Source organism: Simochromis diagramma, unplaced genomic scaffold (assembly GCF_900408965.1).
Source record: "Simochromis diagramma unplaced genomic scaffold, fSimDia1.1 OVJJ01000596.1, whole genome shotgun sequence".
Classification (NCBI taxonomy): domain Eukaryota; kingdom Metazoa; phylum Chordata; class Actinopteri; order Cichliformes; family Cichlidae; genus Simochromis; species Simochromis diagramma.
This window is the reverse complement of record NW_024387245.1, coordinates 5,317,893-5,344,994: the sequence shown is the minus strand read 5'-3', so window position 1 is coordinate 5,344,994 and position 27,102 is coordinate 5,317,893. Positions and strand designations below refer to the sequence as shown.

Sequence of the window (27,102 nt, the reverse complement as noted above, 5' to 3'; positions counted from 1 at the left end):
GTTTGGAAAAATTGAGGGGACAAAATGAAGAGAAATAACGCGTGTGCTGACTGCTCTCTACTGTGTAATGATATTACTCCTGTTTGCAGCCCCCAGTGAGCAGCAGCAGTCTTTTCTCAAGAGAGAGCGGGTGTTAGCAGAAAACAGAATACTTAACGGCCTGCTAAATAGGGGCTCCTCCATGACAGCGGGCTTACGCGGAAGACGGGAGGCTGTTAAATAACTGCAGCTTATTTTCTTCAGTAGAACATGGCACAGTGTTGATTGAAGGGCTTTGTTTACGCTGCTTCATCGTCATTTACTCTTCTTTAACCTGACCTCAGCATGTTTATTTTGGGACTTTAGTGACAATCTTCTACCAGGAATACAGGCTTCACCAGCTGGTCCCGACTCTCCACCAGCTCCATCTGGGACCTCCAGCTGTTACTTTTCTAGATAAATGGCTTTCATTACTTACACTGCAAGTCTGTTTACAGTGACTGACAGACAGAATTGACCATCACAGCTCGTGCTCGTGCATCTGTGCAGGGGGGAGAGGAAAAGAATGAAAGTCTGGGAAGCGAATACAACGGAGCGCATGGATTGATCGCCATCGTGTCGTTACGTTTGAAACGAAAGCGGCAAGGTCAAGATGAAAACCTTCCGCGGATGGTAAGCAGCGAGCGTGACGTGAGATGTGAGTACCTTTGGAGAGGATTCAACTACACTTGAGGCAGACTTGTCAGAAGAAGCAGCTAAGCCCCAGTGCGGGCCAAGGCAGGCACTCCTCGAGCGCTGGCGCCCTTGGAGTGAGAATGGGCGCACGCTTGAGTGAGTCACTGACAGGCACGGTGAAAGGACAGCCAGTCCCAGGGCGCTGACGGCAGCTACTCGGGGTTAGTCACATGGGAAGGGAGGAAATACAAAGGAACAACCTGAGCATGCCAAGCACTTGCACTCAATGAGAAACAGGCTGAAGGTGAACGAGGAGCTGAGGCTGTTATTCATGTTATTTCACAACTTAGAAAAACCCTTATCTTAAAAGAGTGAGTTACACACTTCTTTGTGTTTCAGGTGCGCTTTAACACGTTGTGTAAAACAGAGGAATTAATCAGGCATGTCTTGACATCTGGAAAAATGGAAGCGAGGGCGAACTGTACCAACACGCATCTCAGTACCTAGTGCTGCATTAACCTCCTAGGACCCGAACTCTTCCACAACATGCATTTTTAATTTCTCTTTGATATTTGGGCATATTGGGGCCCAATGAATGTAAAATCAAAGAATTACCAGATTTTTTTTTTTACCTTATTTTTGTTTTTAAGAAAAATAATAATAAGGATAGTATAGTAGGATAGTAGCAGCATAATGTCCTCGTAAGTGGATATCAGGCCCTTGTAGAGCAAAATTGAGTATTTTGGTCTAAATAACCAAAAATGTGATGTCCACATATGTGGACGCAGGTCCTAGGAGGTTAAGAGACAGTGACAGTGTCTGAAACTTGTGCAGTTTTGTTAAAATTATGGGAATAATCTACATTAAATGTGATACTATGAACACTTGTTGGTGTTTTGAAGGTCATAATCAGACTTATTCCAAAGAGTGTGGGTAAAAATGATTCATTCTTTATAGTTAAACACAGTTCTCAAGGAAAGGAAATCTGGCCCTGATGATGAATCTGAACAGCTGAATCTGTTGGATAATTTTACCTGCTCGGTATGGTTGACAACAGTGATGCAAATAATAGCCCTCTGTGTCATTTATAAAGCGCACGGCTGTCTGGATACCACTCAGGATCGATTTAGCCAGGGGTTTATATTACAATAAAGACGCCATCTAGGCCGGAGTGTTTCTGTTTAAAAAAGCACCAATGAAAACTGAAACCAAACTGTGTGTCTGAAATGGCAGGTGGAGCCACTGGGGCAACAGGGCATCATACAGAAAGGGGGTAAACGAAGGCATCTGGCTGATACAGGGATGCTGAGTGTGACTCTGTCCAAAGCAGTAGTCTGGCAAAGCAGCAGTCAGAGTAATAGGATTACTGGGATGAACGCTGTCAGATCACAGGCCATAAAATCCCCTTAGCACCCAGTGCAGGGGGGCAACCATCAGCGATCTACATCCATACTGTAACAGAGCTTGTTCGGTACTATAGGCTGACTAATAAACACTTGTGTATGTAATGTCTGACATCTGCTTTGAAATAAATAAATAAATAAGCTGAGACCCAGAAGAAAAAATGTTTTGATATTTTTAGATTTTTTTGAATAAGGCTCTGATTTCCCCTTCTAGAAATCTGTGTGTTTACACACTACTTTGTATTTAATAATTAGTCATTATTAGTCTCTGGCTCTCTTCCACTGTGTGTAGTTTTTCCTGTCTCCCCTCAACCCTTCATGGCTGCTGGCTGCCCGTCCCTGAGTCCTTCTTCCTGTTAAAAGGGAGTTTTTCCTTCCCACAGTTGAAAGTGCTTGCTCATATGGCGTGTTCTCTGTTATTGTCTGTATAAAGCATCTTAAGAATAACTGATAACTGATTGTCAAAATAGCTGGTAAAACAGTTTTTTGTTAATCTGTTAAGCATTTCATTTCAAACCCTTCAACAGACTGGCGACCTGTTCAGGGTGGACCCCACCTCTCGCCCTATGGCAGCTGGGATAGACTCCAGCCCCCCTGTGAACCTTAATTGGATAGACAGAAGAGAATGGCTGGATGAATGGATACTAATCATTTCAGTAGTTGTTCTCTGTGTGCTGTCTCTTTGTTGGGCTAAAAACAAATCATCTTGGGTGTTGGGGAAACACTAGTTGATGAACCATTTACTCGAACAATGCAAGGTTTGAGGTCAGTGCTTAATCACATGCTAACCCTGTTTTAGGGAGGCAAACATGGGCTGTGAATCAGGGTTGCCCACCATCTGTGCCTTACATGCAAACATCCCCCAAAAAGTCCCCTTGAGGAGGCTTTAAGAGAGTGTGAGAGCTTTCATGAAGCTCAGACGTGAGTAGCTTAAATCTATGACTGAGACAGCTTCTCATGCAGCCCACTACACCAGCAACAACATGTCTGACAACAGAAGGCAGTGCAAAGTGTGCCACCACATGGCATTGATTGATGACAGTCAGCTTAGTGCTGTCTGCAAATTTCATTCCAACCTGACTGCATCCTTCCACAAGACAGGGTTAACACTGTATGTAATAATATTTAAGTGAACTGTTTAAATCATTGTACGATTCACACAATACCTGGAATGTAACTACAAACTCAAATGGCAGGGGTCGAGTGGAGTCACAGAGAAAGAGGAGACTGAATCTGGCCTGCATTCATTTCTTTAAATTAATCAGGAATCTTATTTGGTGTTTTCATTTCGCGGCCCTGAGTCTTTGAGGTCCTTCAGTAGTAATACACTGCAGAAGATTGGACGCAATCAAAGAGATCAAATACACCGAATGCCTTTTGTGCAGAATCAAAGGACTTAGTGGAGATGAGCAGTGTGCAGTCTGATAACCAGGACTATTCCTGTACTGTCCTTTTCACTTATTACCCAGAAAGTCTACAGCGGACCCACGCTGCTCACACACATACACACTTGTTTGTCGTGTAAAAGAATACATTACCAATTTGGGGGATTTAACCGGTGGGGTTTAAACATGAAAAAGCCAGCAGTCATTAAAACCTCACAATCTGTGATGTATGATGGTGTTTAGAGCCCAGCTGTATTTATATATTAGCAAAAGGTTTTTTTTCTTCTTAGACACACAAAAACCTGAAAAAATTGCATATTACTAAGATAATGTGACAGTGCAGTTAAAAAATAATCTTGGGTGTTTTGCTGCAAAGCTAAATGCAGCAGCCTTGGCTCGACTCCAACCCCCTCTGGTGGACAAACTATGCAACTGTCATAAAATCGCTGAAGGGTGTTTCTCCCACGTCTTCACTTCTCTTTTTTATTTATTTTTTTATCAGCATTATATATGCGAATATCAGTATATTGGCATATAACCAATATTTGCCAATATATCAGTCAGGCTCAGTCAGGAGCTACAAGTAACTAGCTTGCTTAGCATAAGCGCTGAGATAACTTGTTCAGAGACAAGAATTGAGATTTCCACACTGGCGCTCCATTCTACATTACTTAACCATATATTACCAGATTCAGAAGAACTACATTACTCTTACACTGATGAACTCAGTTGATTGCAAATAGCTCATATATCCAATTGCCAAGCTCTAATCTGGGGCAATATTAGTTTAGTTTAGCTCCTTAAAGAAGCAAGTCCCCTATGCAAAAAATAGGAAAAGAGAGCCAACATTCATAAAGTATTCATAAAGTATTCATAAATACCACATCTAGACATTTGCCAGTGAAATCCCCCAAAACAGAACAGACCCTCTACCGTTCTTGTGCATGAATGCATAAAAATGATTGGCTCTAATTGGCTCTTTGGGGGACGTGATGGAGCAACCACCATAAAGGAAAAATTACACTTGTATCTGATCATGGTGCTAAATGAAGTAAATTACTGACTGATGGCCTTCTGGGTGAATTCATGTTTGTGCTAGTTTTTTAAAGACAATCAGTAACTGCAGACGCATTCCATATAAAGTTTATTGGGCTTAACGAGGCACTAGAAGTAAAGGATTTATTCTCTGGAGACAAGTTTCATGGCAATCTACTCATGGGATTTTTCAGTTTGGGCACAAGTGCTCCCCAATGGCTGCTGTGGGAATCTAATTAGATTTTCACAAATAGCTGGCTCTTCAACAGAGACAGAGGTTGGTGATATGACTGACATTTGATATGACTGTGTCCAAAGTTCTTTTACAGATGGTCAGCAGAATGAAATTGCTTGCTGGTATAATGGAGTCAGGATCATTCTGGAAAGCTACAACATGTTCCTGCACTTGTCTGATGTACCTAATCTAGGTGATGGTGACAGGAAATAGAGACAAATAGACATGAAAAAAGAACAAGATCTAAGGAGCTTAGGCTTTATCAAAAGCCACCAAAGACAGGCAGAGAAAGTGAGAAACCAGACCAGTCAAAGATTACACAGAAATTCAGCTGGGATCAAATTATTCAAAGGAAGCACAAGAAAACATGAAAGAGTTCAGAGTTTAGGAAATTGAGATTCTGCTCCCAAAATAAGCTAAAGCCTCCAGTGCATATCATTATACAGCTTGTGGGCTGTCTCTTCCCTCATTATTCATTCAGTTCTTCTGCCCTGATGGCTTGATGCTAGTGAAGATAACAATGAATGCAGCAAACAGTTTCTCCAACTTTCACTGCAGCAGTTTGTTACATAAAATCTGTAAAGGAAATCACAAAACATGAAAGCCTTGATGTTTTTGTCTTCAGTCAGTCCACTAAAAATACAACAGTTTTTATTTTATCTGTATTTTAACCTATACTGCTTATGCCGCAGGAACACGGTTCTTTGTAAGACAAAGATATTGTTAATAGACAAGTATGAACCTATATTGGCCAATCACAGAGTGGCATTAGCAGTTACTGTGGATAATACATGTTGACATGATAAACTGGATAAACTCACAGTTCACAAATGGTGAGATCATCCAGTAGACTGACTTAGACTATTGTTTAAAACACTCTCAGCACTGTATGTAATAGAGTATGCATCAAAACTGGGCAGATTATGTTTATAATCAAGCTTTGTCTAGTTTGTGAACTGTTCAATGATCCAGTGACAACGACGTTTCTGTTTAAAAGAAAGAAGAGCTCTGGCATCCCTACTAAACATCCGTTGGTGCCACAGACATCAAATTTAGGTGAGTTCACAAATTTGCGAGTAAAGGACAAACTAAACTGAACTCAATTTTATTTACATAGCGCCAAATCACAACAGCAGTCATGTCAAGCCGCTTTCTATTGTAAGGTAAATGTCCTACAATAACAAAGAGGAAACCCCAACAATCACATGACCTCCCTATGAGCAAGCACTTGGTGACAGTAGGAATGAAAAACTCCCTTTTAACAGGACGAAACCTGTAGCAAAACCAGCTGGAGGCTCAGGAAGGGGCAGCCATCTGCTGCGACCGATTGGAGGCGAGGGGAAAGAGAGAGGATAAAAGATGCACTGTCGAAGAGAGCAAGATATTAACAATAATTAATCATGTTAAAAAGGAACGTTGTGCTCACCTTATGCCAAACAAACGTTTTACTTGAAGTGAACATGAAAAAAGCTGTGATTGAGAGGTTTGGTGCTACAAAGTATTTGAACAATTTGATATATGTTTGCCACAACCTAACATATATATTATATGTTAGGTTGTGGCCTCAAAGATATCTATGTTAATACAAAATCTCCCACTGAACATCATTGGCTCTGCCAATGTGCGATACAGTAACTGGAGAATTATGCTAGATTGCTTTTAGTTTGATCGCATTCACTGGCTTGTGGGTGCCGTCAGAGGTACAAATGAGTGGGAACAACAAGTAATGTCAATCTGGCACCTTCAGTTATTAAGTTATTAAATCTGATTGGCAGTTTTATACATCATTTTATAATTTCTCTTGTGCTGCAGGCTGATTCTACCAGCTGATGCCAAGCATACATTCAAATCAGAAAGCAGTGGCACCACAACGTCTTGCCTGCACACACTCACATGCTTTATCCTCTTTACATCAATCCTGAGTACGTGGATCCAGATGTCAATAAAGCTACGTTCAGAACCTAGCTTGTTACACTTTTTCAATGGGCAGGTTATTTCAAACTGCTGAACAAATATCGCCATACACATAATATTACATTCACATGATTATTACATTTTCAAAGGTAAATAGTATTGCTTAGCAAGTGACATGATACTGGAAATTTAAAGTTTTATCTAATATTAATGAATTGTTGTTTAAATAATAACAAACATAATATTTGTGTGTTATTCCAAGGCTACAATGGACAAAGGAGTGCATTTGCAATAAGGTGGTTAAGTTTAAGGCGTGGAATATCTTACAGCTACTGGTTGCGGTGTCCATCATCATTGTCAGGTTAGCTCAGAATTTATAGATTTCAATTTAAGCTGATGACACTTTGTAGTGTAATGTGCAAATTCCACCTTTATACTAACTTTATACTGGCTAAGGTCTGGAAAGCAGTCGTGATAGCTCATGTAAGATCTGCTCATATATCCACAAAGAGCAGTAAGCCTCAGAGTCCCAGTATCACTGGTCAGGTGATCACAGCCTGTCCACAAAGAAGAAACATCTACTAGAGCTCATTATACTGTGGAGCAGCCGTGGTGGATCATCTAGTCATTGGAAGGTTGCTATTTTAATCCCTAGCTCCGGTCTACATGTTTACATGTGAATTATCCTTGGGAAAGATGTTGAACCCTAAGTTTCCACCCATGTGAGTGTGTGAGTGAATGTTAGACAAACACAGAATAAAGTGCTTTGTGATTGGGTGAATGAGGCTAAAAGTAAGGTGCCTATTACTTCAATTAAACACTCGAATGTGTTTTCTATGTATCAGTCCATAATACACATAAATGTGGGACTGCCTTTTGAAAATGCACAGCTTTTAATTCAATTAGATTTGCATAACAGGTTTACATGCAACTTAAAACAAGGTATATATTAATTGCAAGTAGGGCAGGGCAATATGGCCAAAAATATTTATCACGATATACATTTGAAAATTTGCAACAACGATATAACTGATGCAAGACAAAATACTTTACAACTCCACAACTTTATTAGTGCAAAAAAAAACCATCAATGTATTTTCACTTAAAGCAGCTGTTTTTTATGTGCATTAAAGCTAAAAATGTAACAGTGCAAATGCTAATTCCTTGCTGACAGTTTAACCAAAAGGCATTTCCAGTGGAAATTGGTCGACATATCCTCAGCATAACCATGTATAATATCCACAAAACTTAAGAGGTTATACGCACACAATAAGGCAGTATTATGTTGAAGCACAGTACGTATCACTCTGCGAGGCTCCTGACTACGATAGCTATAATGCTCCGACAATCCATCAAGCGGTGCGGCTTCGTAGTATCGTACTAAAACATTTTTTGACAGATTTTTGAGTGTCGTGTACCACATAAAATCGATTCGAGGTCAGTAAGCACAGCCAGAATTCCTACATAAGGCACACCGGATTATAAGGGGCACTGTCAATTTTTCAGAAAATCAAAGGATTGATTTTAAGTGTGCCGTATTTCCTGCTTGCATGCTCTACCAAAAATTGTGCTTTGTTGTGTATCTGACGGACGAAAGCCAAACCAGTTCCACACCACTGAAGTTGCAGCATTTTTACAAACCAATTCTGGTTCATCCGTTTCATTCAACGATCCGCTTTCGCCCTTCTCATTCTCCGTCGCCGCCATGCTTTTTCCACCATGTGCATATGAAAACATAGGCACTGCGCATGCACGTTTTACCCATATTCTATCGCGATATTTCATTTTCTTATCATTGCCCAACATTATATCGAACGGTATGATATAGCCCAGCCCTAATTGCAAGCAAGTCCTATAAATCCATATAAATACAAGTTAAATATCACTGTCACAGACAAAGGTTAAAAGAGCTCAGCTTTGAGAAGGAAAGAGATGGTGACTAAGATGAGGTGAGATGAGATAAGGAAGGAAGGAAATAATTTATTGCTTGACTGACTGATGAGAACACTGAACCACATTCATGTCAGGAGGAGTGTTGGTTCACCTGAGTTGATGAGTTCAATTCAAACTGGAAATTAGCCATGCTTTAGCTGTGTCTCCAAATATGGAAATCATAAATTTGCTACATTAAAGGTATCAAGACATCCCAAGTAAGCAGTAGGAAGCTGTTAAAGGAGCAAGAGTAATGTGTAACTAACTGATGGAGGTACGTTTGCATCAACCTGAGCTTAATCCTTAACTGCTTTGTGCATATTTGAACCACGGCACCTCTGAGACAGGAGAGGAATGATGAGAGGGAGAGTAGTACGGTAGTAAAACAAAAAGAAGATCAGGGTCTTGGGGAGCCGAATGGGGGGAATGGAAGATTGAGACCTTCAGGCTTTATATGTAGCACTTTGGAAGAAGATGAGAGAAGTGAAATAAATGTGCAGGCGCGCACACCCACACAAACGCGCACGCGACTCCAAATCACATTTAGAAGTAGGGCAGCCTATCCTGCCAGCTCGAAAGCCTGCAGCACTTTCCTCAATCATTATCCAACAAACGATACTAAAGTACGATAGGCCCAGTTTTATCTGCCTACTCATGCTAAGGAAGAATGCTCCCAGGCAGAGAAGCACAACTTCCAAACATGGCACGTATATTTTAAGTAATATGACAAACGGACTTGTGGGAAAATAGACTTTTTTGTTATTATGAAAAAAAGACTTTTAACCTTGTGTGTCTTTAAAAACTGCAGGCACATTATAGAAAACAGAGTGCTAATCTGAATATAGAAAACAGCACATTCACAGTTTGTTCTACAATGTTTCTGACTCATCTTTAAAAACATTCATTACACACTTCTCAGTCTTAACTGTACTCTCCTCCACATCGAAGAAGAAAAACAGGTTTGTGGAATGCTTATTGGTTTGTTAAATAAGACTGAAATAACACATTTACATGAATATTTAAACTCTTGGCAATGACACAAGTTAGACTGACACATCCTGCTTCTCTCAATGCTCCTTTAAATCATTTGACAACTTAACTGTAGTTGAGTTTTGCCTTATTTAAACTTTTGTGGACATAATTGGAAAATACGCCATAAAATTGAATTCCTACAGCACTGAATTAGCATATTGTTCCTGCTAAAAACTGTTGTTTGCCTAGTGAAGACTGGGATGGAAATCCAATTGAGATACTTTGGCATGACCTTAAGCAGGCCATCCATCCTTAAAAATACTCAAATGTGGCTGAATTAAAACAATTCTGTGAAAAAGAGTGGGCCAAACTTTCTCTACAGAGTTGTGAAAGACTCATTGCCAGTCATCCCAAAGGCTTGATTGCAGTCCTTGCTGCCAAGGGTGAGACAACCAGTTGTTAGGTTTTGGGGACAATTACTTTATCATACAGGGCCAGGTAGGTTTGAATAGCCTTTTTGCCTTAATAAATCTAATATTAAAATACGTTTGATGATCTAAATGTAAGTGTGACACAGGGGCACAGCACTGTACAAAGTATTTAAACTGAGCTCAACCTTAAACAGCAACAGCAGTCACCACATGTCACTGAACCATGCTACTGCAGGTAACCATTTTTTCATTATGAAAAAAATACAATTTTAAAAAGTCAGTGAAGAACAAGACAAATGTTACGAACCTGTACCTGTCAGATGGTGTTCATCCCCGTTTCTCCTTGGAGAGTTGCACATACGCAGACTGGCTGTTCTGTCTATCTCAGCACAATGAGTGTTTTAGCAGAGGGGGTAATTTGGTCATTTGTACTGTCCTATCCACCTAGAACTGGTGTCTTTTCTGGCAGGAACCTGGCATATGTGTTCCAACAATACACAGAAGCATATCCACTTGCTGGTTCGTTGACTTTAGTTGTGTTTGTACTCGAGATTAGCTACGACAGGCTTTGTTGCAGCATTAACAGTGGAAATAGGCAGGCTACAGGACCGCTCAGGTTCTGGCTATACACTTTCAGAGACCATACCACCGTAATGTAAATCATTTTATATCTAAAAATACTTAGAAAACACACTCCAAATAAGTTTAACTGGTTAATATAATAAAACCTGAACTGTGTGCTGAGGTACAGAGTCTAATGGACAGTGAATGCCTATGGAAAACTGTGCTTTCAGGCTGTGCAGCAGGATTGAGTTCATGGTTTTAGAAATGTCTTTTCCGTTGCTTCGGGTGAGTGTAGGGACATCAGAGTATATAAGACTTGACTAATTGTGGCGCTGAAAGAAAGCATAGCCTTAGGGATGATGATGAAAGGAGAAGCTTGTGTGTCTGTGCATGTGAAGCTGGTACTGGAGACAGAGACCACTTACTAGCCGCCTGTCCAACCAAAGACTTGCTGTCCCTTTAGGATATTTATCTACCCCACACACCAGGAATAGACACCACACTATCAGACAAAATCAAATATTACATAATATCTAGTGCTCACTTGTGTTGCATATTTTGAATGTGGAATAAAGTTTCCGTGAATTAATTTCCAGTAAACGTTACAGTGAAGCTGCTCTCATGAGCACTTCAAACTGTTGAATTTTTACTACAAAATCAACCGAATTCCACTGAATTATACAATCGGTGGATTTTGTGAGGAGACAAAGCAAATCTGGATGAATGCTTCACGTCAGGGTCAGCTTTGGTTCATTCTGAATGATGGTTACATAAGACGAGGATCAAAGGTACAAATAACCTTCAGAATAAAAAGGTTTGATTGTGACAATTTAGAAACAAATTAGTCTCTCTCTCCTCTGCTCCACATTCTGCCTTGTTTCTCAGCATCCTAAAATTCTGCTATTAGTTTTTGCAAACTGCAGTACTGAATACAACTTTTACAAAGGATAAAGACAACTTGTCACATCAAAATAACCAGATGCTGCAGAAAAGAATAGCATTCATCCTGTCAGTTTGAGTATATTTAAAAATTTTGTTGGAATGTGTTCATTTGATTGATTTAAAATATATTTAGTAGCACGTGTAATACTAAGAACTGTGGCATTACAAAGGTATCGGTACTGTCTACTAGACTAATTGCACAGTGACTCAAGCTTGGTGACATCAACTTTACAAAATATAGATTTTCTATAGCTAAAATTCTTCTGTGCCACTTTTTAGTGTTACCAGGCTCAAACGCAGCAGGTCACGAATTGTAACTTTTTTACTGTTAATCAAGAAGACGGTACCACTGTTCACCCCGGGTAAACAAAAGATGAGTGCACCCTTTCAAAGCTGAGATCACGTCTAATCCACTACACATATAGGTCACCGACTATGCTCTTGTACATCTGCCATTAAGCTAGCATGAATACAAAGTTAAAAAAAACAATAACCTCTCATTATTGTCCATGCCTCTCTGGAAACAGAGTATCCCCCCCATTCACACGTGGTGACCAACCACCCCCACTTTGCTGTAGATCTACAACTGCCTGGAATTAAGCTGTGCTTTCATTTCTCCCCCGGCTTTCTGGGACATGCAGGGTGTGTAACTGTTTTGCAAAACTGTAACTCAGGAACTGTTCATGTTGAGTCCTGACTGCAGTTCAGTCATACCTGGCCACGTTATGTGATTATCTGAAGTGTTTTAATCTAACTTTGAGTCTACAAGAGGCTTTGAGCGAAATGCCTCATTTATGAACGTCACACTCATTCACAGGTGCTATGACTAAGTGGTATGTTTAGGAGCCTTCAGGCACGGGAAAACAGTTGTTATGGCTAGTTGCCAAAATTTGACCTTTAAGAATTAATGGACGATGGAAACAGACTGGAAGGAAATGAATACTAATATTTCAGTCATTCTCTAAATGATTTGTGCCACTGCCAAATAAGTTGACCAGTATCACAGTGATGCAGTATGTTGTATGACAACTGAGTGAATGAACAAGAAGAATTAAAGAAGATGGTTAAAAACAAACGCACATGCTTTCGACTGCAGATTCCTTCAATTTGTCTGGTGACTTGATGGTTTTTGACACAGACTGTATATAAAAGATAACCAGATCTCCTGGTTCTGGTGTGTTGAAGTATCAGTGTCTTCAAAGGGCTCCAAAGAAATCATTTGAGCGAAGCTGATAGTTGACAAATACTAGCTAGCTTTTTCTTGCTATCATACAAAATATCACAAATTGTAGAACAAATGCTAATTCATCCTAGATAACTTTCGCCACCGTCCTTTTGTGCAATCAACTGCAGATCAGTTTATATTGCTTGTTATAATATTGTCTTGGAAATGTTTCAAAAAGGTACAAAACACAAAAAAAAAACTTGTAGACTTCCAGTTAAATGGCTCAGACTTGTGCAGGTGTAGCATAGACAGATCTCAGTTAGTGGCCATGGACCTGCAGTATCTATGTTAAGCACATGCTTTTGTTATGAAGGTGTAAATGAGCTGAATGGAAGTCTGTAGGATTTGAGTCATATTTGAAACCAGCCTCACGTGCTGTTTAGAGGTACTGCGGTTTTTGGGGTGTCCTTTTGTTAAACCCTGAAGTTGCAGCTTGATAATTGTTGACAAAATCCTGGGCTGCTGGGAGAAACTGGAAGAAGTAATGCCAGTACTACACACCAATATTTACTTATTCAACAATCAGTTACTGTCATGTCAAAAAACCAAAACAAAACAGTTGTTCTACCTACAGTCGGAGTTATGTCTGACTATAAAATAGGCATGATAAACAAAACTCAACAAAGTAAAACGAACTCATGTAAAAAGTTCTGCTGTACCCCGTGACAGGTTCATCCCCCTCGACAGCCCAATATCTGCATCTGACACAATCATGACAGTTCTGCAAGCTCTCAGAAGACTAACAGAATCAGCGAAGCCAAACTAAAACAGCAGGAACGTGGAAAAAAAAAAAGTATCCTTCCTTCTCGCATGGCAGACAGGGGCTCTTCTCATGAGATGATCCAGACAGACGCAGAGACAAATGCTGAAAGAAAGAAAGGATGTAAAAACCTGACTGTTGGCGGTCTGGGAAAGGAAGATGCATCCTGAAAGACACGTGCAGGAGGCTTAAAATCCCATTAGAGCCGATCAAAATTCAAAGAGAAGCATGCGTAGCCTGCCCTCAGCCTAAAATCTATTCCTGTCAGCACTGAGTAGATAGCCAGAGATGGGCTAAATCGAGGCAGTCTATTTTGGTAGGGGAAGAGTGAGGGTATGGAAAGAAAACAGCAGTGGAGAGGGGGGTGAGGTGGGTCGGGGGAAAATGAGAGAGAATAGCCTCAAACTTGTTTTTCTTTGTAGAGAGTCTGTGGCCTCCTGTAAATAGCACACGTTTGTCTCCCAAAGAAATTCCATTACATACACACGCCCTTTTTCTGAGGCAGTGAGCCGTGGAAGACCGCAAATCTTTCCGTGTGGATGCAGCAACACCAGCCTTTGTTATTCTGTCTCGTTAATCGATTGTGGAGGTTGTTAGAATACAAGAGGTCTCACTATTATAGAGCACTCAACCTCACACACACACAGACTCGCAAACTTTCTATGTCACTGGTCACACTGAATGAAGCAAATTCAGACAAAACCAACACAGTATGACCAGTCAGCCATAATGGGAGGACGTCTAACAAAAAAAGCGACTCTGAAAAGATCCACAGGATACAAAATTGTGTCTATTCACTTTCTCTCCGTGGGAATGGCAGGTGTGTGAAAAAACAAGAAAAAAAAAACACCCAAAAACTAGCACGACTCCTGCGTTCTGTCAAACCCAGATCCACTGTTTATACAAAGATGATGGTCTGTGCTGTCTGCCCTTCCTCTCTCCCTTCTCATGTTTGCGCCTGCTTTCTCACATCTGAGACCAAAGAGATTAGCCGAGGGATATGAAACAACTACGGCTCTGCCAGCTACCGCACAACCCTGCTAGATTCCAGGACTTCCTTCTCCCAAGTCTTTTTCCCGCTGCCATCAGTTCATTCCTCACTCTCTTTATTCATGCTTTGCACCGCGGAGTCTCTGCTCAGTGCCTCAGCCAAACGGTCGCGCATTAAATTAAAGACGAGCCTCTTTGCTTTTGTAAAAAAGGATGAAGTGAAAATAAGGAAGGCTACTCAAAATACATCTATATACAGCTAATTACATTTCACTTGGAAAACAGACCTAAAACATAAACTCCAGGAGTATTTGGCACATCTGTGTTGACTTTATTCTTTTAGGTTGCTGCTTAGTTTTTGCTGACAAAATCTACATAAAGGAAACAAGTTTGATTAAAAATGGTAGCTTTCTCTAGAAGGTCTGATGAGCAGGCAACCATCTGTACGTCACACAACTCGGTTCCTCTACAACTGTTGTGGATGCTGGAATAGCTTAGAGCCCGACTGATATATCGTTAGGGCTGATATATTGGCTGATATTAGCTATTTGGCAATATATCAGTATTGGCATCTATAACAGCCGTTGCATGCAAATTTCTAAAGTTAAGAAGTGGTGATGTTGCATAGTTTCTCCACTGCTGGCAACATAGCAGCTGGGCAGTTTAAACAGATAATCCATGTCTTGTGACAATAAAGCAAGATTATTTTTAAACTGCATTCTTATATTGTCCCATTTCTTCTTCAGTCACCTTTCTCACTCACTGTGTTAATAGACCTCTCTGCACTGAATCATATTTGTTATTAATCTCTGGCTCTCTTCCACAGCATGCCTTTTATCCTGGTTTCCTTCTCTCACCCCAACGGGTCGTGGCAAATGGCCCCGCCCCTCCCTGAGCCTGGTTCTGCTGGAGGTTTCTTCCTGTTAAAAGGGAGTTTTTCCTTCCCACTGTCGCCAAGGTGCTTGCTCATAGAGGGTCATATGATTGTTGGGTTTTTCCGTATGTATGATTACTACCTTACAATATAAAGCACGTTGAGGCAACTGTTATTGTGATTTGGCGCTGTATAAATAAAACTGAATTGAATTGAAGTAACAAGGCCTCAAAAATAACTATACATAACAAATTCTAGAGAAATGTTTATGCTTCACGAGTCTAAAAGAAAAAATATTGGCCCATATTTTGGAACAAATATGTGTATCAGTCTTAAGTGTGTTTTACGCCTGAATGGGGCTAGTGCAAAGGCAACCTCGTGGACAGCCTGTCTACCTGCAGAGAGTGTTTGTTGTCAGATGGAGGCAGCATCAAAACTATGTTTGACGATTGGTCTGTGGGTGATTCCTGCTTGTTCTACGGTTGTTCTGTCAACCATCTGCAGAGAAGAGCGAAGTTCTAAAAGAGCTGAAGTGGGACTGGGTGTTAAAATGGATTTTTGATCTTTGATTACTTTTTTTTCTATGCAATGAATTGAAATAAGTGCAAAAGAATAATAATCAGGTAAATAGGGTGGTACAGTGGTAACGTGGTGAGCACTGTTGCCTCACACTATGAGGGTCCCATGTTCAGCTGGGCACTCTCTGTGGGGAGTTTACATGCTTTCCCTGTGCCTGGGTACACTTCCATGCATGTTGATGCATGTAGTTGTGAACACATGAAAAAATCTATAAAAATGATACCAAATTGTTTGACAGCCACACTATCATATTTACAGTCATCAGGAGACTATTTGACACAAATCAGAGCTTTAATAATTTCCTATTACGTCATATTTTTTTTAAATACATTAATAGTTGCAGCTTTAGCAGCTTTCTTTGGCTCTGAAAGGAAGTGAATATACAGATATGCACAACCCCAACATGTATGCATCCGAATGAGAGCACACTCTTAGACATGAACATGAATAATCACTAATGACAAATTGTGTATTTTTATATGGGAGCTTCATAAATACATAGTAAACAGATCTCACTGTGTTGCAAGTGTTGTACATTTTTAAAATGTACAAGATGATCTTTTTCTTGTAGCAACCAGCAGCATCTTCCCTCCTTGTCTGTACCTGCAGCCTGTGCTGTATCACCCTTATGATCATGTTTACTCTACACCTTTATTGATTTACAGGTTTGCTGGAATTGTGGTAAATTTAGAGGTGTGTTATCTTCACCCCCCAACAGCTTTCACAGGTTTATAGAGCAACCCTGCTTTTTCCAGATGTAGGGTTGCATTATGTTTATACAAATGCGGTTGTACAAATGTTTATACAAATTTGAAGTTCACACTATTGTAGTGTTTTAAATTTACCCGAAAAGGGTAAAAAATAGAACCCCCAAGGGATGCTTGCATGAGTGTCCTTAAATCTTGTGCATTTTTCAGGGGGGTAAATACACATTATGACTTTTTAGTAGCTCACACACACTCGGCTAAAGCTAAGAGCTTTGTCATGTTTGAACCAAGCACATCTAGTGAGTCACACTTAGATTACAGGACCAGCCTGGCTGTCTGATTTGGCTTTGTGTTAGCTTCCTGATGAAACCGCCGGCCTTCTGGGGCAAAGATGATAGTAACAATGATATGATTTTATAGCTAAGAGGGGGGCGGAGAGGGGGGGGGGGGGGGGGGGGGGTCATCATCTTATACTATAAGGCTGATTTGAGGAAAAAACCCCAAAAACTATCCGCTCAACAGAATGCAAAAATCAAAAGCCACAGACTGAGTTTGTTCAAAGGCAGTCACAACATGCATGTATATGCTTCCTCCCCATTTTTCAAAGAGGCAAAGAGACACGGCAAAGAGAGCCACACAATCCACCTCAGCCCTCTTACTTTTTCATCCTTGCATTGTTTTCCCACGTCAGAAGCCGTGACACGCTGTCCGGGCACCACATGCGTCACTGCCTCCTCGGAACAAATACCTTCTGACAACAGCATGCTCTTTTTTTTTATACTGTGTGTGCGATTCTCCTGTTATTGTAAAGGTAGTTTCTGTCCTCCATCAAGGCCCACTCACCGCTGGACACACAGACTCACACACTCATCAGTGTGTGAGTCTGTGTGTCTTTGCTTCCAGGCTTAAACATAGGATGACACTGTCTTTGGATCTTACCCTGATTCTCCTCATGGCTGCCACGATCTCCATCCGACTGTTGGGCCTGGGCACGTCAAGACTACCCACGTACTGCAATAAACACGCAAACACACATACACAAAGCATCAGCGTCAGGTATTGTCCCATGGAAAACAGCTGCACAATTAATATTCCTTAGCCACAAACTGAGATCAGTGTATCCAATCCCTCGTGCTTCTACTCCCAAAGCCATTCTGCCTTCACAAGATTAAATGTGCAATTTCTTTTTCCATTTTCATCCTTGGAAGATAAACAGCCTCCCGAAGACAAGTAGGGGGGGGGGGTGGTTATCAAACGGCACCAAAATTAGGGATCACTTAGACTGTTCACTTCAATAAAAGAAAAAAGCCGTCTTCACCGAGCCTCCAACATGTGATACTGCTCACCCCAGATCAGCTAACACAGCCAATCACAGATTTTCTTTGCAAAGTGTCAAACAGGGTGTCTCTAAGACAAAATGTGTTTAATGTATGACAAAAAAAACCCCAAACAAAGCAAAGCTATGCCTTTTTAATGAGCTCTTTGTGGCTTGCATATATTTGAATACGCGCCTGTGTAATTAAGGGGCTCTGGGGACAATGACGCCTTTGATGTCTCTATCATTTTACAGTAAACTGTCTGAGAGCTTCAGCAACACTGGCCTTAATTTATTGCTTACTTGGTAAATAGGATTTTCTTTTTTTTTAATTTAATGACTCATTGTCTTGTGTACATTCTGCAGCTCACGGTGTTTGAATTTAGAAATGCATCATGCATATTTTTCTTTTTGTTTGTTTGTTTGGTTTTTGTTTGGGGGGGATTCATCTTTTATATTTTACTGTTTTTATCTGACTGAAAAGTGTTGTATATTCACAGTAAATATCAGGTTTGTGCTGAGGAGTTATGGGACACTCAGCGAAAGAAAGGAACAGTGACATCACCCTGCTGCTGAGCAGGCCCAGTGAGATACAAGATACAAGCACCCATGTGAATGAACTTTGGACCAGAAACACTCCCTTTTTTTTTTTTAACCCTTTCGGTTTGCTGATCAAACGGAACAACAAACAGACTCAGAATACAGTTAAAGACGCATGTGCCTATGACTCACACAGCGGTTGGTCCATCAATATGACTTTGTGCAAAGTGCCAGATATTTGCTATTTTCAGCTTCTTTTCCTGTTTCACATAAACGGAAACCGAAACTTTTGAAGTCCTGCACTGTTGATCTGACAAAAACAGCGGGATCTAACATCACTTCCACATCTAGGAAACAGATTTTGTTTTAATTATCTGTTCGCATCTATTGCAAACCATTACTGCTATTATTGGAAATAATCTTAAAAAATTAAAAAAAAAAAGCAACCAATGATGAAAGCAATCACGAGCTGCATCTCCACTATAAAAGCAATCATTAAAGCTGAATACTGTCTGGTTTCTTCGCGATCACCTTAATAATTCAGCAAGTTGGGAAAAGCTCCCAAATGCACTCAAAGCATCAAAAATGATCATCTATCTTTATCGGCTTTTAGACGATTGAGTCATCCCACATCGGCTCTGAGTCCCGTCTTTAACATTTTAGACTTTAGATGTATGCGTGTACTAATAAATGTGTGAGGTTGAGGACCTGCAGGCAAAGCTACCATGTGTTCAAACTTCAGCCCAGTGCACCTGCCGCTCCAGCAGCACACAGCAGGCTCATGTAACTCTGAAAACACTGCATATTAAGGAGGTTCGGGCTCTCTCCGGACTTCACCTTTGCTTGGAAATATATCCCGTGCTGGTAAGCTTCCTCGTTGTGGAGCGGCACCCTCGAGTCCGCCACATCATCCACCAGGTTGTACCTGTTCCTGGTGGGCATCGCGGCTTTCCTGACCTCCTCTCCCGGCACAGTAAACACGGTTCAACCGCTAAACAAACCGGGCTGGAAGCGCTACAGTCCCCATGTGTGCGCACGGCCCGGCTCCAAGAGCGAATTCCCGGCGGAAACGCGGTCCATCGTCCCCGCTCCGAGCGTCAACAAGGTCCCGGGTCCTCAAGAAGGACAAAACTGCGCGCCTCTTTTTTTTCCTGATACAAAACACCGAAAAGACACTTGAGCGAATTCTTCTACACGCAGTAAGCCTCTGACATACAGGAAAACAACACGGATGTCTGTTTCCCACCGGGGAAATCCAACGCTGTTTCGCTCTGCAGGTGATGTTGCCTGCTGGCTGTGCTTTTTTCCCCCCTTTTTTGAATCTCGTCCTGTTGGTGGGAACGCCGCTCTCTCTCTCTCTCTCTCTCTCTCTCTCTCTCTCTCTCTCTCCACAAAGCACAAAGCAGGTCCCTCACCGGAGTGAAGTCCCCAAGCATGACGCAACCCAGGAGCTGGGAGGAAGGCCGACGACTAAGTTGGTCCTCCCCTGGGGACATGAACCTTAGAAAACTTTGGAAACCGAAGGTGGGTCTGCTGCAGAAATAAAACTGTAATTAGCTGCTAATCACATCTGGATCACATTTACTCACATTTACATTTTGATCTTAAGTGGGTCGAACCAGCGAGACTGCCCGTTCTGTCAGTGTGAAGAAGTTCAATTATGCGTTTAATGCCGGAGATATCTTAAGGGGGAAAAAGGTGAGATTTCATTTGTATTTCTCAGTTCTTCTACACCCGCTTCTCAGCGCTCATTGAATTTGACTGATAATATTCGGGTGTCTTCTACATGATAAAGAAATGCTAACGTAATAAATGAAAAAAATCGGCACGAGTCTTCGCAACTAAATTTCAAGGAACTTACTGTGGACTCTTTGTTAAAATAAACAAAATTTCTATTGTAAACATTTTTAAAACCCATGTTTATTTATTGCTTATTTACTCTGGTGTAGTATGGATGGCTTGGCTTGTAAAACTTACCTAAAAGTCCAAAATGTGTGCCCTCCTTCACACTTTCCAAAATCATCCAGTGGGCCAGATTTCAGTCTTTGCTGAGCAGATTTTGGTCCCTGGGCCTTATGTTTGACACACTTGATGTAGGCTATAGAATAGATCCACTTGCACAAAAGTTCTGTTAAATATCATGCAATAGCATGCATTGAATTAAACCCCACTTAAAAGTATGACTGATACAGTTCGGAAAACCATCAGACCACACAAAACCCTCATGCCATATATCCGCTTATTTCTTATTTCATCATCCAGTGGCCCTGTTGGACCATGAGCCCTGGGCTGTTTTTCTCCACATTAAAGACACTTTTCAGGTCTGATCAGCTCATGCTGCTGATCAAATGGCTGGGATTCACACACATCAGCCCTCCGTTTTCATCAGCCCTTTGAGTTTTCTAACCAGAGCCTCTGTGAGTCTGTTATAAGACGAGCTCAGTGAGCCCCCTTTGCCTGCCTGCAAGATAGTTTTTGATGGTTGCACAGTGGCATGTCATTTTACACAATGTATGGCTTATTGCACCTACATTATAATCAGCCCAATCCTTTTTGGCCACATTATAGAACAGCAATGTTATATTTGTTGCAAACTCTGATGCCCTCTTGGCCAGACGACTCTTTAAAAAAACATTTTTAATGTCAATGAATTGAATTGAGGTTTGCAAATGTGAAAAGGACTGATTACATTTGGAAACAGCATATTACATTAATATTAATAACGTGACATTATGAGTGGGAGCTGAGGCCCCCTAAAAGTTTGAACCTAGAATCGCCCTTGCCTCATATCATTCCTAATAAATAGATTTAACACGTTTCACACATTGTGAGCCATCAAGTCATTTACACCAGTTTAAATATACTCTGTCGTTTTTTGTTTTGTTTTGTTTATGACAAATACTGGAAATCAGTTTTTGGTTTTGTGATGAGAGAAACAGTGAATAGAGGGTTAATTGTCAGGGCGCTCTTATCAGCTGATAAGAGCGTCCTGAGAAATTAACGTTAAGCCCAGTGAGCAGTCTGTAAGAGGAACATCATGTTCAGTATTTAAAGCATCAATAATAAAGAGAGCCATCCTTTTGTAGTACTAGTAGTAGCCGCTAATCTATTACATAATTAATTACTACGTTAAAAACTAAGTTAAATCCTCCAGACGTCAAATGAAATTATGTCCTAGCGCCCTCTGCTGGCCGTTTACTATAAGTTACTGAATTTTAAAGGTAACTTTGCCTTTTTTCCAGCTGTTTTTCAAGAAAAAGTAAACTTCTTTTTCTTGAACTTGTCGCCTTGTTCTCCAGAGACAGCAGAGCTAGAGACCTATAGAGACTAATCCTTGTAAATCAAATGACTGAATGAATGAATATGCATGAATGTGAGAAAGTGGAAGCCAGGTGACACAACTAAATCCCACTAAATCGGCACTTAAAGGGCAAGAGCTTAAAAGTGAGAGAAGAAAGTCTTGTGACACACAAGACTTTTTTTTCTCACATAATGCCATTTTAATTAATTGGTGACAGATGGGTAGAATTAACCTTGATTCATCAAACAGGCATTAAGCATCTATTAAACCTCCATGTAAGGTCAGTGCTACGGATGGGGGGGAATCCAAGCAAAGAATCCATAGAGGTTGTGGTTAAGCTGGAAATTTTTGGGGGAAAAAACTACTTTGAAGAAATATCAAAGACAGTAAAATGCAATTTTTCCATTAATGATAAAAAATACTGCATTCCTATTGGTCATTTAGAAGGTGAGTTTGGATCACACCTGATACAGACACAATGAACTGCATAACCTGCTAGCAGCTAAATCCTTTTGATTGTATTCACACTTTTCTCTGGTTCTTATAAGTTAAATTGGCAGTCATGGTGCTGTATGTGTTTTGAGCCGTGCGTTCCTTTTAAATAATTTAATTAAATATACTTTTTTTTTTTTTTTTTGCCTGTCCCATTTGGCTCTTTAGCCGTCAGAATTGTTGTCTGAAGACCAACAAGGATACCTAATGGATTTACTTTGCCAAACGGATCATCATGGCCTTGCCATATTGGTCCATTTGATCGACCTTTGTTGTTATTATTTATTTTATTTTCAGTTGTTACAGATGGGACAGACATGACTGAGGGATAGGAAAGGGAGAAAGAAAGATGAAGGAAAAGAAATACAGAAGGGAAGAGGGACAGTGAGAAAGGGCACTTAAAAAGAGACAGAAGAGAAAAAAAATCTCCTGGATCACCTGTTGAGAGAAAAAGAAGAGAAAAAAAACAAAACAAAGCAACATACTAAACACAACACCATCATGTTAATCTAGCTAAGTGTAAACAGCAGTAAATACTAAATATTGAATGTTGTTGTGTAGCAAGCAGGACCGACAGCGCATAATGTGCTTGGAAATAGCAGCCAATAAAGGTGTAGTTTATGTCTATGAACAGTGAACACCCGTGTGCACACCTGTGTGGATCAGCGCGCTTGTATTCAAAAGGTTTCCCCATGTAATGGTCTGCTAGAGGATGTAGAGAGCCATAGCCCTGTCCCCCAGGGCATGAAGCAGGCATGGAGGAGATCCAGGCTCCAGACATCCAGAGGCCCCCTACGTCCTCCAGCACAGACCCTCCCCCAGGCCTGCTGCACGCAGCCACAAGGAGAACACCCTCTAAGAGCCACTAACCAGGTTATGACCACAACCCCTGGGTTAAGCCCTCCAGGGATAACGTCCCTAGGGGTTCTCCAGACGCCCTAAGCCGTCCCAACCTCCACATCAACCACAATGGCGAAGGCAGGACCAAACTACGACCCCCCACCCCCGCTAGGTGATGGAGTCGATCAAAGGAGCCCAGAGGGATTGATCTAATGTGGTGGCAGAGGCTGTCTCGAGACTAATGTGATCTATTAGATGGTTTCTATATTGGCTAGAATTAAGATTATTTTTATTTTTCCTGCTCATGAGGTCCCTTTTCTTGGCAATGCATAGGGCAGTAAAAACCATGTGGACTGTATTAGTTTCTGTAGTGACATCATCCAATTTGCCCAACAAGCACACTAAAGGGAGGTTGGAATTTTACATTTGAGACAATTTGATAAGTCTTCACATATCTCGCGCCAAAACTTCTGCACTGGTGGACAGAACCAAAGAGCGTGGATGTAATTGTCTGGTGTATTGCCTTGACAGTGTGAGCAGTTGTTGGAAGCTGTAAAGCCCATCTGGAACATCCGATGACCTGTATAGTGCACTCTATGTAGTATTTTGTATTGTATTAATTGCAGACTGGGATTTCTAATCAATTTAAAGGTTTTTAAGCAAATCTGAGACCAGAAGTTTTGGTCTAAGCCAACTGACAAATCTGCTTCCCACTTTGCAATAGGAAGGGATATTGATTCATCTATTTTAGAAAGTGTTCTGTATATTTTAGACAATAATTTAGGGGATTTAAGTGTAAGAAAGTGTACCACACTTGGTGGTGTTTGTAATTCGGCTTCACTGGGATTAAATTTCTTTTTTACTATGGATTTAATTTGTTGATATTCTAAAAGTCTTTTCTTGTTGATCCCATATTGTATAACTAGTCTGTCAAATGGAATAAAGTCTGTTCCTTCTACTATATGTTCTAAGTATTTAATTCCTTTGCAACTCCATTCTGGAAAATTAATCATATTATTGTTTTGTAATATGTCAGGGTTATTCCAGATAGGTGTACGTCTGCATGGGATTAATGAAGACTCCGTTATTTTTAGAAACTCCCACCATGCTGTCAGAGAAAAGCTAATATTGATGCTTTTAAAGCATTCATGTCTTTTGATGTTTGAGCTGATAAATGGTAGGTCAGAAATCTCTAGATTATTGCATAGTGCCTGTTCAACATCTAGCCAGGGCTCATCTAAGAAGGTACGTTTTAACCATCCTGAGATGTACTGAAGCCTGTTGGCTAAGAAATATTGTTGAAAATTAGGCAGATCTAATCCTCCTCTATCCTTGGTTCTTTGAAGCATTTTTAAGCTGATTCGCTGGGGTTTATCTTTCCAAAGGAATTTAGAAATATACGAATCCAGAGATCTGAACCAATCTTGTGATGGTTTGTTCGGGATCATTAAAAATAAGTAATTTATTTTTGGCAAGATCATCATTTTTATAGTGGCGACCCTTCCCATGAGTGATATGGGTAGAGATTTCCATCTAGTCAGATCGCCTTCTACTTTCTTTAGAAATGGGATGTGGTTTAATTTAGTTAAGTCTGAAAGCTTAGGAGAGACATTAATACCTAAATATTTAATATTTCCAGATTGTAGTGGGGCAGAAAAAGAATTATGGAAGGAGCAGATAATTGGAAGAACTGTAGATTTTGACCAGTTAATTGAATAATCTGAAACTCTTGAAAACCAGTTTATTAGAGTAATTACCTCAGAAAGGTTGGTTTGTGAGTTTTGGAGAAAAAGCAACACATCATCCGCATAGAGACTGATTTTATGTTCTACATTCTTACATTTTATGCCCTTAATTGTTGCAGCCTGTCTAAATGCTGCTGCTAATGGTTCGATAAAAATTGCAAAAAGTGAGGGGGAGAGTGGGCATCCCTGCCTGGTGCCCCTCAGGAGACAGAAGCTGGAGGATGTCTGGTCATTTGTTCTGATACGAGCTGTTGGGGAATTATATAATATTCTTAGCCGGTTTATGAAAGAGTTTCCAAAACCAAATTTGTGTAAAGTTGCAAATAAAAATTTCCAGTTAACTCTGTCAAATGCTTTTTCTGCATCTAGAGATAATATTGTGGTTTCAATGTTTTTACTGTATGAGTAGTTTATTAAATTAAGTAATCTACGTGCATTTGTTGATGAGTGCCTACCTTTTATGAAACCAGTTTGGTCAGGATGAATTAAGAGGGGGGTTATTTTCTCTAATCTTTTTGAGAGAGCTTTGCAGATTATTTTGAGGTCTGCATTAATAAGGGATATTGGACGATAGCTTGAGGGAAATAAAGGGTCTTTGCCTGGTTTTAGCAGGAGACTAATGTTTGCAGAATTCATATTTGGTGGTAGTCTGCCATTTTCCTCGATTTCCTGCAACATTCCGTGGAATACTGGTGCCAAAATTGTCCAGAATTCTTTGTAGAATTCTGCAGGGTAGCCGTCTGGACCTGGAGCCTTATTATTGGGCATGCTTATCAGGGCTTCCTGGAGTTCACCTGGCGTCAGTGGTGAATCCAGTTCCATTGCTTGACTGTCTAGTAATTTTGGAAGAGTTGTGTTGTCAAGAAACTGATCAATTTCATTTTTAGATGGGTTTATTTGTGGTGAATATAGAGTTTCAAAGAAATCCCTAAAAATGTTGTTTATTCTTCCAGGGTCATATATTGTGTTTTCAGATAAATCTTTAACAGCATATATAGTTGTTTTTTCTTTATTTATTTTTAACTGGTTAGCTAGAAATCGACCTGATTTGTTACTGTGTTCAAAATTCTGCAAGCGAAGTCTTTGGAATTGTGTTTTTTTTATTAATACTTTCATTTAATTCTAGTTTTGTTTTGCATATTTTGTTCATTATTTCTTTATCTTGGTCGCACACGTAGGCTTCTTCTAAGGATTTGATGTTTTTTTCTAGTTCCTGAATATTTTTGTTTTCTTCTTTCGTTTTGTGTGATGAGAAAGAAATTATTTTACCTCTCATCACAGCTTTCCCTGCTTCCCATAGAACAGATGCTGATGTTCCGGGAGTGTCATTATAGTCTAAATATGAAGTCCACTCTTTTTTAAAATGTTTAATAAAGTCTTCATCTTTGAGCAGCGATGTATTGAATCTCCAGTTTTTATAGCGTTCTTCTTATGTATTAGTGTTAAAGATACAGGAGCATGATCGCTGACAGCTATAGGGTGAATCTCAGTGTCTGAAATGCCACTCAGCAGTGAGCTGCTGACCAGAAAATAATCCAGACGAGAGTAGGAGTGATGGACATGTGAGAAGAAAGAATATTCCTTACTGTTGGGGTGAAGGGAGCGCCATGCATCGCAAAGGCCATAGTCACTCATATACTGTTTGATTATATTTGTGGACTGCCAATTGCGCTGAGTTCCTGCTGTGTTGAGCCTATCCATTTCTTCATTTAGTCCAAGGTTGAGGTCGCCTCGAAGAATAAGTGTGCAATCAAGGCGTTCAGAGAGTGCACTAAAAATCCATGGAAGAATGAGGGTTCATCAACATTTGGACCATATATACTTACATAGCTTTTTGTTAAATATTGATAATTTAATAATAAGGAATCTACCCTCTGGGTAGATAACTGTATCTATAACTGTATCGAGTACTGTAAAATTACAATTTTTATGTATTAAAATTGCTACTCCCCTTTGTCTAGAATTATAACAGGCTGCAAACATATTAGGAAACTCAGGTGTTTTAAGTTCGTTTAAATCTGTGACAGGCCTGTGAGTCTCTTGTAATAAAACAACATCTGCCTGTAGTTTTTTAAGCTGGTTAAATATCTTTAACCTTTTTTCTCTGGTGCCAGCTCCATTTACATTCCATGTGACAAACCTTAGTGTGCCCATAATTGTGTGTGTATGTCTAATGATGTACGCTGGGAGCTTCTTTTAGACGGGTAAAGAGAATGTGGAAACATCACTTGTTTGTAAATAGAAAGAGAAAAAAAATGTGTGGTGAG

The 27,102-nt window shown here is 40.3% G+C and overlaps 1 protein-coding gene across 2 annotated transcripts in view; it reads right to left on the bottom strand.

Annotated features, from left to right (window-relative positions):
• Positions 1-19,864, bottom strand: part of si:dkey-34e4.1 (carboxyl-terminal PDZ ligand of neuronal nitric oxide synthase protein) — a 51,330-nt gene extending 31,466 nt beyond the window's left edge. The window contains exons 1-2 of one of the 2 annotated variants that reach the window (XM_040000222.1): positions 19,295-19,864; positions 17,542-17,613 (exon numbers count right to left, since the gene is read on the bottom strand). In XM_040000222.1, the coding sequence (XP_039856156.1) occupies positions 17,542-17,613; positions 19,295-19,399 (177 nt within the window). In that variant the 5' untranslated portion in view covers positions 19,400-19,864. The remainder of the gene's footprint in view (positions 1-17,541; positions 17,614-19,294) is intronic. The other variant, XM_040000221.1, reaches the window with a different exon arrangement.
• Positions 19,865-27,102: the final 7,238 nt, after the last annotated feature.